Here is an 11,954-nt window from a genome sequence, read left to right on the forward strand (position 1 = left end):
GCCCCAGGGAAAATAGCCCCAGCCTATTCGGCATCTCCCTATAGATCAAACCCTCCAACCCTGGCAACATCCTTGTAAATCTTTTCTGAACCCTTTCAAGTTTAACAACATCCTTCCTATAGCAGGGAGACCAGAACTGAATGCAGAGTTCCAAAAGTGGCCTAACAAATATCCTGTACAGCCGCAACATGACCTCCCAACTCCTATACTCAATGCTTTCTGTCGTATAATGTTGGTCTGGAATCATAATACATTTTGCAGCACTCATTCTTGTATACCTGCCATGGATATTCTCCTTTCAAAGCGTCCAAGCCACCCACAATTCTCCCACTTCTCTCAAAGTCATCAGATGTATTCCTGTGCTTCATCAGAACTGGCACTTTTCCACACGGATAGGGCACTTTTAAAAGAAAAGGAATCAGTTAGTTTTCCATCAGATTAACTTTCTATAAGTGTACATCCACAAACTTGTTAACTGTCTTCAGTAAGTGTTGAGTTATTTCCTGAAACGGTGTCACCCTGGCGAAAGTTTAGAAAGCCAACGAGCATGAACAGGGCCAGCTACCTTCATATAGTGGATCTGAAGTAAAAACTGAACACAATCTAGAATTAGCTATGGATTTATCAGGCAGGGAAAGAGGGAACATTACTCATAGAACAGTTCTGTCAGGAATCTGATACATGGGGTCACAGAGGTCCTGTTGTCATTGAAATATGCAATTCCTGTTGTGGGTGAGTTACAGGATGCCTGTCATTAATGAACTACAAGACCCCTTTTGTCAAGAAATTACAAGATTCCTATTGCCACTGAGATACAAGTTACTGTTGACAGAGATACAGGATTCCTGTTGTGAAGGAGATATAGGAATCCTGTTGTCAGTGACACCCTGGAATCCTGTTGTCTCTGAGATACAGGATTCTTATTGTCCGTGTGTTACATGACTCCCCCATTCCCGAGATGCAGAATTCCTGTTGTAGTGAACCACAAATGTGCCTATTATCATAATGTCATACAACACGGAAACAGACCCTTCAGTCCAACCAGTCCATGCCGATCAGAAATCCCAATGTGACCTAGTCCCATTTGATAGCATTTGGCCCATATCTCTCTAAATCTTTCCTATTCATGTACCCATCCAGATGCCTTTTAAATGTTGTAATTGTACCAACCTCGATAAAGTACAGGATTCTAATTGTCTCTGAGATACAGAATTCCTGTTGTTACTGAGATCCAGGATTCCTATTATGGATGGGTTATGAGATTTCTGTTATCAGTGACTTGGCTTCCTGCAATCAGTGAGTCATAGATGTCCTATTATTGGTGAGTCATAGGGAACAGGTTTAGCTCTGGGTGGACAGTTGTTATTGCAATGTAGAGGGGAGATACTTCCCTCACTGACACCCAACTACACCTCCCCAGAAATCCAGGATCAGACTCCTCTTCTCTGCCAGAGCTAACCTCACCCTATTGCTGGACCCTATGACCCTTCCCTGTTCCCCTGACCATCCCAGCATCCCTTGCTGGCCCTCACCTGACCTGACCTATCCTGATTGCTAATGCCCCGTTCCACTGCTGCTGCAAGCCCATCCCTAGTCTTAACGCTGCTCCTGAAACCCCCACATATGAAAGTCTCCCAAGCACCCCAACATACCTGCGCAGCCCACCCCCCACCCTTGCCACCTTGTACACTGGCACTCTCCCCAGCTGGGACGCTCCTTACAACGTGCAGTGCACCCTTCCCAGCTGGCACTGTGTCCCACCAGCACACCATGTATTTGGCACTGTTGTGAGGTGGGGATTCCTTCCTCTGACTGTTCTATGCTACGTAAGGCCTGTCAGATTGGAAGAATGACTCCGTAGTTCTGAGGAAGACCTGACGAGAATCTCCTGTCAGAAATGCAGAGTTGATTCCTTTTGTAGGAGAGAAGTGCAGAAGCCCCTGGAAAATCAGCCCTGTAAAGTTCTTGTTCCTGGTGTAATGCATTTATAGAATCCCTACAACATGGGAGCAGAGTATTCAGCCCATCGAGTCCACAGACACCATCCAAGAGAGCATCCCACCCTGACTCACCCCATACCCTATCCCTGTAAACCCACATTTCCATGGCTAGCCCACTTAGCCTGCACATCCCTAGACACCATGGCCAAGCCACCTAACGTGCACGTCTGTGGGAAGACACCAGAGCAAGCCCACACAGACACTGGGAGAACGTGCAAACTCCACAGAGAAGGTCAACCGTGTGTGGAAGTAAACCCAGCACCCTGGGGCTGTGAGGTAACAGTGCTCACCACTGAGCCATCGTGCCATCCCACTTTGTTATTGGGTCTAATGATTTGTTGGAGACAGTCTGGACTGCTGGGTGTCTAGTCGTCGATAAACTTCGTTGCCACCATAGAGTTGGTCAGTAGTGAAGGAACGTCAGTAATGACTAACCTTCAGGAATGCAGGATAATCCATCTTCTCCGAGTCTGTAGCCCTCCGCACAGCTACACTGACGAGAAGAATTGGCCACATCAGTGCAGAATTGTTCACAATTTCCATTCTCAAAGCGACATTCAATTTTAGTGACTTTCTCTAAAAACAAGTAGAGTCAGTCAGATTTAAGCATTCCTCCATTCTGTAAATATATACCCTATAGCAATACAGCTGGGGACTTCTAAAGGGAAAATCATGTTTAAGTAACTGACGAGTTTTTTTGAAGAGGTTAACAGAAAGGCTTAATGTGGATAACGCTATTGATGTGGTGTCCATGGACTTCTGAAAGGTGTTTGATACAGTGCCACACAACAGACTTGTGAGGAAAGTTTATGGGCCATGGTATAAAAGGGTCAGTGGATACAAAACTGGCTGAGTGGCAGGAGACAGAGTAATGTTCAATGGATATTTTTCAGGCTGGAGGAAGGTTTATAGTGGCATTCCCCAGAGGTTGGTATTGGGACCTTTTTGCTTTACCTGATACAGATTAATGATCTGGATCTTGTTGTGCAAGAGACAATTTCAAAGTTGAAACGACAATATGAGACTTTGAAGTGTTGTGAACTGTGAGTAGAACGTCAGAAAAGACACTGACAAATAGCTGGCTGAGGTGATATTGTGGAGCCTCCTCCTCCAGTGAGCTTAGATCTGATCCGTTGGTTGTGGGATCGCTTATCTCTGTCTATCACTTGCTGCTTTCACTGTTTGGTGTGCAAGTTGTCCTGTTTGATGGCTTCACCAGGTTGACACCTTATTTTCAGGTGTGCCTGATGCTGCTCCTGGCATGACCTCCTGCACTCTCCGTTGAACCAGGGTTGATCCCCTGGCTTGATGGTAATGGTTGAGTGGGGGATATGCCGGGCCATGAGGTTACAGATTGTGCTGGAGTACAATTCTGCTGCTGTTGATGGCCCACAGACCCTCATGGATGCCCAGTCTTGACTTGCTAGATCTGTTTGAAGTCTGTCTCATTTAGCACGGTGATAGTGCCACACAACATGATGGAGGTTATTCTCAATGTAAAGTCAGGACTTCATCTCCACAAGGACTGTGCAATGGTCACTCTTACTAATACCGTCCTGGACAGATGCATCTGCAGCCGACAGATTGGTCAGGATGAGATCGAATATGTTTTTCCCTCTTGTTAGATCCCTCACCCAGTCTAGCAGCTATGTCCTTTAGGACCTAACCAGCTCGATCAGTAGTGCTCCCACCGAGCCACTCTTGGTGGTGGACTTTGAAATCCCCCACCCATATTCTCTCTCAAATGCCTAGGTTGAATCTGCTTCTACCTTCTTCATTGTCGACGGTTCCTCAGAGTCAATGATGAATTTCTTCCGTTGTGGGGTGGAGGGTGGTGGGAGGAGGGATGGAGTTCTGCGTTGGTTAAACAGTCCAGTCTGGGAGCCAGGCTCAGGCGGGGCAGCTAGTGTTTGAGGGAAATGGGTGGGACGCTGCATTTCTCATGATCTTCGAACTGCGATGGCTGCTTTTTGTCAACATCGGTCTGAGTCTCCCTGTGGTGGCTTCAGTCAGTTTGTGACTCCATGGGCATTTTCTTTGGCACCGTGGTGAGTCTGGCCCAGGAGTTCAACAGGTGTTAGGGGGGTGGGGGGGGTGGGGTTGAGGTGGGTGGGGTGGGTGGGGTGGCGGCTGGGTGGAGGAGGTGTTCATGTCCTCAAGCTCAGAGCCGTGAAATAGACTTAGTGGACTTTGTTTTAAATTCTCCTTTTTTAAATCTTTTTTTCCCTTTATCATATTATTGTGAAAGGGCTGTTTCCCTAAACGTTTATCTCTTTATTTTCTATTTCATTACTGTGTTTTTGTACTTTTGAAGGTCTGTAATGCTGGACTTTTTATTTCTTTATTTTCTGACGTTTTTTCCTAAGAATTTGTATTCAAGAATCTGTACCCAGGAGGTTTGTACCTAAGATGGTGCTGTAAGTGGTGACATGTAAACTTTTCACTGTACTCATGTGACAATAAAACTAATTCAATATTGGCACTAGGCCTCTACACAGTGGCATTCAAAATGGTTGGTTGGCAGGCAGATCCCCCTTCTCGAAGGGGATGTTACATTTGTTGAGGGAGGTTTCCACGGAGTCCTTGTAGCATTTACTCTGCCGTCCTACTGATCATTGACCATTGCCAAGCTTGGAATGGAGCAATATTCTTTAGGGAGAGAGAAGGGACAATGTGGCCTGCCTATCTCAGCTGATCCTTTCTGACCAGTGCATTGATATTGGGAATACTTCCCTGGGAGAGGACACTCACACCGGTCTGTTGGTGGATTTGCCAGATTTTGCAAAGGCTACTGATAATTCGCCATGGATTTCATAGAATCCCCACAGTGTGAAGGCAGGCCATTTGGCTCATCCAGTCCGTCCCAACCCTCTGAAGAGCATCCCACCCAGACCCACCTCCCTACCCTATCCCTTTAACCCTGCACTTCCCATGGCCAATCCACCTAACCAATACATCCCTGGACACTATGGGGTAATTTCCCATGGCCAATCCACCTCACCTGCACATCTTTGGACTGTGGGAGGAAACTGGAGCACCTGGAGGAAACCCACGCAGATACGGGGAGAATGTGCAAACTCCACACAGACAGTCGCCCAAGGCTGGAATTGAACCCGGGCCCTTTGCGCTGTGAGGCAGCAGTGCTAACCACTGTGCCACCCCAATGCCACCTGGCGGTCAGGATGGGGAAAGTGTTGTGTGGCAGGAGCAGGCTGGTAGAGAGACACTTTGTTTCCTGAAAGATCAGTCTGAGGTCCATTCTCTCATTCGCCTCAGTGAGTGCGTCAATGATGGTTTGTAGTTGGGCTACTGAATATATATACAACAGGCATTACGTGTGTACTGTAGCTCAATGACAAGCTTGGGGTGGTTTGACACTGGCCTGGAGATGTTGAAGGTTGAAAAATTTCACACTCTTCCTGTAGATTATCTCCGCTCCAGCTGGGGGTTTCATGGAGATGGGGTGGAGTGTAGTAACAAGGAAGATGGAGAGAGATGTTGGTGAGGTATTGCAGTCCAGCTTGATTCCAGTTTGTTCATATCAGGCCTGTGGTGGATCCATTGCTGAGGTTCACAGCTTGCACGTCATTGTGAAGCAGGTAGAGTATGGTGATGAAATTCTTTGAGAAGCTGACTTTGAGGAGAACATTTCAAAACATCCAGAGATGATGATGCAATTGAATGTGAAGACATGATGGGTGTTTTTGGTGACGGTCATTGCCAGGCATTTGTCTGGTGCCAATGTTACTTGCCACTTGTCAGCCCAAGCATGAATATTGTCCCTTTTCTCTGCACAATACCTTTGGTAATCTGTACTGTAAAATATGTATATGAACCTCAAAAGAAAAAAATTCCAAAGATTCGGAGTAAAAGGTGTCTCTTCATCTTGGTTTCTGAGTGACATAACCCTTATTTTCAAATTGTGCCCCGGGTTCTAGACTTCCCAGTCAGGGGAAACATCTTTCCTGCATCTGCTTTGTCTGTCCCTTGGAGTTTTCAATGAACTCACCTCTTATTCTTCAAAACTTTACAGAACACAAGCGCAGTTCGCCTAATCTCTCTTCATAGGACAGTCTTGCCATCAGTCTTTGTCGCACTCCCTCTATGGCAATAATATCATTCCTAAGATAAGGAGAACCGAAGCAGCACACAGTACTCCAGGAGTGCTCTAAACGATTTTCAGCATTCAATCATTAGGGATCTGTCTCAGAGTCTATAGAATTCCCAACCCGTTAACTATCTTGATAACCATTTTGTTCAGATCTCTGGGATTTAGATTGTTCAGGTCCCAGGGAATTATTAACTTACAGCCCCATTTAATTTCTCAAGTCCAACCTTCTTACTAATGCAGAGAATCACAGATGCAAAGAATCATTACAGGAGAACGCCATTCGTCCCATTGTGCTTGTATTGGTTCCATTACTCAGCGCCCATCTCCTGTATTTACCCCTGCACACCATTACTATCCAACTTCCCTTCATGGTTCTGTACTCTGTTCGAAGACTTGTGAATGGAAGGATTGATGGGAAGTCTGGGAGTTGGGAATGGATGAACAAAGGGGAAGAGGGAGGATGGAATTTGGGATGGATGCTTGGAGATGAATGAAAGGGAAAAAGACAAGATGAAGTGATCGATTCAGGATGAATGTGGAGGTGTGGCCTGGGATGGAAGATTAGATGCCATGAAATCATGAACAAATGACGAAACAGAGAGAGAAAAATACCAATGGAGAAATGGAAAGATCAATGTATGGTTGATAGATGGCAGATCATATGGATTTGTTCCTCGCTTTCTGGTTTTTAAAGCCATCTGATCCTGAGATGATGAGCTGCAGTGGAGGGGCAGGAAGCGCTGAGGCAGCGGGGAGGCTGCAGAAGGACTTGGACAGGCTAGGAGAGTAAGCAAAGAAGTGGCAGATGGAATACAGTGTGGGGAAGTGTGAGGTTATACACTTTGGTAGAAAGAGTAAATGCATAGACTATTTTCTAAATGGGAAAAGGCTTCAGAAATCTGAAGCACAAAGGACTTGGGTTTCCTAGTTCAGGATTCTCTTAAGGTTGATATGTAGGTTCAGTTGGTAGTTCGGAAGACAAATGCAATATTAGCATTCATTTGAAGAGGACTAGAATACAAGGACAGAGATGTCCTGTTGAGGCTGTATAAGGCTCTGGTCAGACTGCATTTGGAATATTGTGAACAATTTTGGGCTCTTATCTAAAGAAGGATGTAATGGCATTGGAGGGGGTCCAGAGGATGTTTACAAGAATGATCCTGGAGATGAGGGCCTTGTCATATGAGGAACGGATGAGGACACTGGGTCTGTACTGAATGGAGTTTAAAGGATGAGGGGAATCTGATTGAAATTTACAGAATGCTGGGAGGCCTGGATAGACTGCACATGGAGAGGATGTTTCCACTAGTAGGAGAGACTAGAACACAAGGGCACAGCCTCAGAATGGTAGGATGACCCTTTAGAACTGAGAAGAGGAGGAATTTCCTCAGCCCAAATGTGGTTAATCTGTGGAAAACATTGCCACAGAAGGCTGTGGAGGCCAAGTCATTGAGCGTATTTAAGATGGAGTTAGATAAGTTCTTAAAAGCCAAAAGAACCGAAAGTTCTAAGGAAGGGTTACAGGACCCAAAACGTTAACTCCGTTTTCTCCTTCATAGATAAGTTCTTGATTAGTAAGGGGGTCAGGGGTTACGGGGAGAAGGCAGGAGAATGGGGTTGACATACATATCAGCCATGATCTAGTGGCGGAATAAACACGATGGGCCGAATGGCAGAATTCTGCTTCTGTACCAAATTGTCTTACGGACACACAATTCATCCTGGAGGAAGAATGAGGTGAATTTGATTTGATGGAGTGTTACAGACAATGATAGGGAGCTTGTGAAGGAAAGCACCGACTTGAGGAATTTTTTTGGGGAATTGAGCTTCAAGAACGAGTTGCTGCTGAACTGTGTCAGTGACTGCCACATTGTCTCTTACCTATTTCACAATTCCAACCTTCAAACTCCTCTGGGCACGTGCACAGGTAACGTTGAAACATATCTTTACAGGTTCCACCATTTTGGCAGGGATTTGGTACACAGTCATTCTTGTCTGTGTGTGAAAAAATGTTCAGACAAATAACCAAATTACCGATTCATCAAAATGCTCGGGTATTGGGAATACAGCTTAAAATGAGATAAAGGTGAGAGTTAAAGTGCACTTCTTCCTATTTTCCTTCCACTGTTTTGCTGCACTGGAATAATCCAAATCAGTCTCCATTGAGGTTCAGTGTGACTTCTGTCTGGTCTGGTGTTTTCCTTTGAAATTCTGTTTTCTCTTTCATTCCCATTGTTTTATTTATCTGTTCAGTTTCTGTTCCAACCTGGGTTTGTGCTCTTTCCCTGAACATGACCCACTTGGTTACTGTTGGTAACTGCCTGGCTCTGTGCCCTACAGTGCCCTGACACCACCACCCCCCCCACCCACCCCAACCCCCACCCCTATACTAGTGTCCACACTGTTCTGCCCACCTTCTGTCTCAGCCCTTGCTGGAAGAGGGTGAATGGTTTCCTTTTGCTTCTCACCTGCCCTACCTCTAGCGCTGTTACTCAAGGCTGATCCCTTCTCTCAGCGATAGAGACAGTAAGAACTGCTGATGCTGGACTCTGAGATAACACAGCGTAGAGCTGGATGAACACAGCAGGCCAGGCAGCATCAGAGGAACAGGAAAGCCAACTTTTTAGGTCGGGACCCTTCTTCAGAAAGAAGGATCTGAAGGGTTCTGAAGAAGGGTCCCAACCCGAAACGTCAGCTTTCCTGCTCCTCTGATGCTGCCTGGCCTGCTGCGTTCCTCCAGCTCCGCACTGTGTTACCCCTTCTCTCAACAACTTGTGCTGTTCCATATCCCCATGTTTCCTCTTCCTTTTCCCACAGTGTCTCTTACCAATCCTTATAGATGTAACATAGAAAGCATCCCAACTGGGTGCATCTCCGCTTGGTGTGACAATTGCTGTACCAAAGTCCGCAGGAAGATACAGAGAGTCGTGAACACAGCCCAGTCTGTCACAAAAACCCAGCCTTCCATCCATTGGCTCCATCTACACTCCCCGCTGCCTCAGGAAAGCCGAAATATAATCACAGACCCCTCCCACCCTGGTTATAATCTCTTCCACCCTCTTCCGTCAGGCAGAAGATACAAAAGTTTGAAAACACCAACAAATTTAAGAACATCTTCCCTGTTGTTATCAGACTTATGAATGGATCTCTCATATATTAGAGTTGATCTTTCTCTGCACCTTCTCTGTAGCTGTAACACTATATTCTGCATTCTGTTCTACTACCCTGATGTACTTATGTAAGGTATGATTTGTCTGGATAGCACACAAAACAATACTTTTCACTGTATCTCAGCACGTGCGACAATAACAAATCAAATCAAATCAGAATGGAGCTTTCAGTGCATAATGGGAACTTGGCTCCACAGTGCTGTTCCCATCTCAGAAAGCAGCCACTAACTTATTAAAGGTCTATAAAGCCACTTCAATAGAACACTGATCACAAACATCAGGCCAGAAGGAACAATCCGTTTACCAATCCAAGAGAAGAACTTCAGACGTACCATTGTAGGTCTCCCAGAACTCTTCCTGGTAAAAGAAAGAGAAAAGAATGTAAGTGTTGCATTAATCAGTTTGAAACAATGTCACATGGGGCACAGATGTGAAGACAAGTGTAGACTTTAAGTGGCCCTTTAATATGGAGGTAATCAAAGACGTCACAATAGTAGAGAACAGCGAACATTGTTATGGATCTCAACCAAACCCCCTCAAAATATATTCAGAAGATTGTCTGGACTGTAACTTTTTCTTCCTTTAAAGATAACTGTAAGCGGTTGCATTCCAAATGCAATTCAATTGGTCAAGCTACTCGACGTTAAGCAAATCACACTACTTTTACACCACCCGTTAAATTACAGACAAAATAGAAATAAAATAAAAGAATCGGCTTAACTGTAGGTCTATAGAAATGCTTAACAAAATAATAGATATATTAACTACTCCTAATTAACTGTTCCAATGTAGTAACATCCCACAAACATACCCTTTGGCAAAGGCAAAATTGTCTCAAAGGCAGTTGTCTAGTCCAGGAGGAAAGACATCAAGAGAAAACTCTGAGAGAGAGAGTAGCAGGGAGAGATATACTGCAGCTTCTAAACCCAGCTTCAAGACCCCAGCAGCTGCTGCTGAAAAACTAAAACGAAAAATTCTGGTTGTGTGGGAGTTTGACCACGCCCATTCAGGCCGCTTCTATTGCTCCAACCTCAGAAAAAAAAACCCAAGGTTGCACAAGCTGTTTACTTTATGGGCTTTGAAGCAGACTGATCAGCACCTCTGAACTCAACCTTATGTCACACAAAATAAAAAAACAGGACAAAATACACCTCTTAAAGCCATAGTATCATCACAACACTGTGAGTGATGGTATCACATAACTGCTGTTAATCCTGGTCCCAAGTGAAGCACTGTATTCATCTCCTTCCTTCAGTTCCCCATGACAGTGCAGTGACCTCCCCAGGCCTCACAGGAAGGGAGGAAGGCCCCAGTCCACAGGGCTGTGATTTAGACCTGAAGCAGCCACAATACTGTGGGCCTGGAGTCACCTGTAGGCCAGGCTGGGTAAGGAAGACAGATGTCCCCCTCCCTGAAGGATATTAATGACCCACATGAAGCTTTAACAACAACAAATGATAGTTTTATGGCCACCTGTCAAATCCAGCTGAATGAATTGAATTCCACCAGCGACTGTGGTGGGATTTGAGCTCATGTCTCCACAGTGAGAACCCCATGCTCTGCATTATACCTATAAGCTGAATTCTGCACCTACTGCATTGACACAGTCAGGATTATTTCGTAAACGTTGTCTAAAAGCAGAATGACATCTATCTATGCATTTTGAGGTTGGCAACACAGGGTTGTTTGATGGTAAAATGAATGTATTTCTTGATACTGCCTTCCAGTTGTTGCTACTTTTCGGATGTCACATCAACACTGGAACTAATATAACACATTAATCATTTGTGTTCTGGGTGGAATGGCAAATGAGCAAATTGGGGCAGAGAGAGGATTTAAAAAAAAATATTCAAGCTGCATCTGCCAGACTTTATTGCCCATCCATCACTGCCTTTTGAGAAGTTGGTGGTGAGCTACCTTCTTGAACTGCTACAGCCTTGGAGGAGGAGTAACACTCACAGTGCTGTTAGAGAGGGATTTTGACCCAGCAGGTTTGAAAAGAATTGTCCAAGGAGCCTTTGGAAGTGACTGTGGTGCCTCTTTGAGATGGTACACACTGCTGCTACTGTGTTTCGGTGGCGAGAATGCAAGTTGAGGGTGGTGGATGTGGTGCTAATTAAGTGGTCTGCTTTGTTATGGAGTCACAGTGTCACACAGCATGGAAACAGGCCCTTCAGCCCACCATGTCTTTGCCAACCAACAAGCACCAAAGCACCTAATCCCATTTACCTGCACTTGGTCCATAGCTTTACTGCAGTGATGGCTTCCTTTATCAATAATGCAATGCCCCCACTCATCTTATATTACCCCCTGTCACTGATACTGAAACCTCTGTGCCCTGGAATGTTGAGCTGCCAGTCCTGCCCTCCCTTCAACCATGTCTCAGTGATTGCGGGAATATCATATTCCCACATGCTGATCAATGCTGTATGTTCATCCGCCTGATCAGTCAAGCTCATTGTATTAAAATTCGATTTACAATAGATACAATCATCTGATGGACTGACCGAGCATTCTTTTTACATCTGATTGACCTTGCTCCCAACTTTATGTCTACTCTGTGTCCCATCCCCTGTCAAATTACTTTAAAACGCCCCCAACAGCACAAACAAACCTCCCTGTAAAGGAGACAACAAGGTGCAAGGCTGGATGAACACAGCAGGCCAAGCAGCA

General features: G+C 45.2%; 1 protein-coding gene across 1 annotated transcript; it reads right to left on the bottom strand.

Annotated features, from left to right (window-relative positions):
• Positions 1-278: 278 nt before the first annotated feature.
• LOC125481894 (coagulation factor VII-like) lies at positions 279-10,096 on the bottom strand (the record flags this gene model as incomplete). The annotated part of the gene is made up of 4 exons (XM_048593828.1): positions 9,614-10,096; positions 7,993-8,106; positions 2,436-2,576; positions 279-400 (listed from the first exon to the last, which is right to left on the bottom strand). Coding segments are annotated over exons 2-4 (324 nt in total), but the record flags the coding sequence as incomplete, so codon positions are not given.
• Positions 10,097-11,954: the final 1,858 nt, after the last annotated feature.

Source organism: Rhincodon typus, unplaced genomic scaffold (genome assembly GCF_021869965.1).
Source record: "Rhincodon typus isolate 14 unplaced genomic scaffold, sRhiTyp1.1 hic_rhity00004148, whole genome shotgun sequence".
In the NCBI taxonomy this organism is placed as follows: domain Eukaryota; kingdom Metazoa; phylum Chordata; class Chondrichthyes; order Orectolobiformes; family Rhincodontidae; genus Rhincodon; species Rhincodon typus.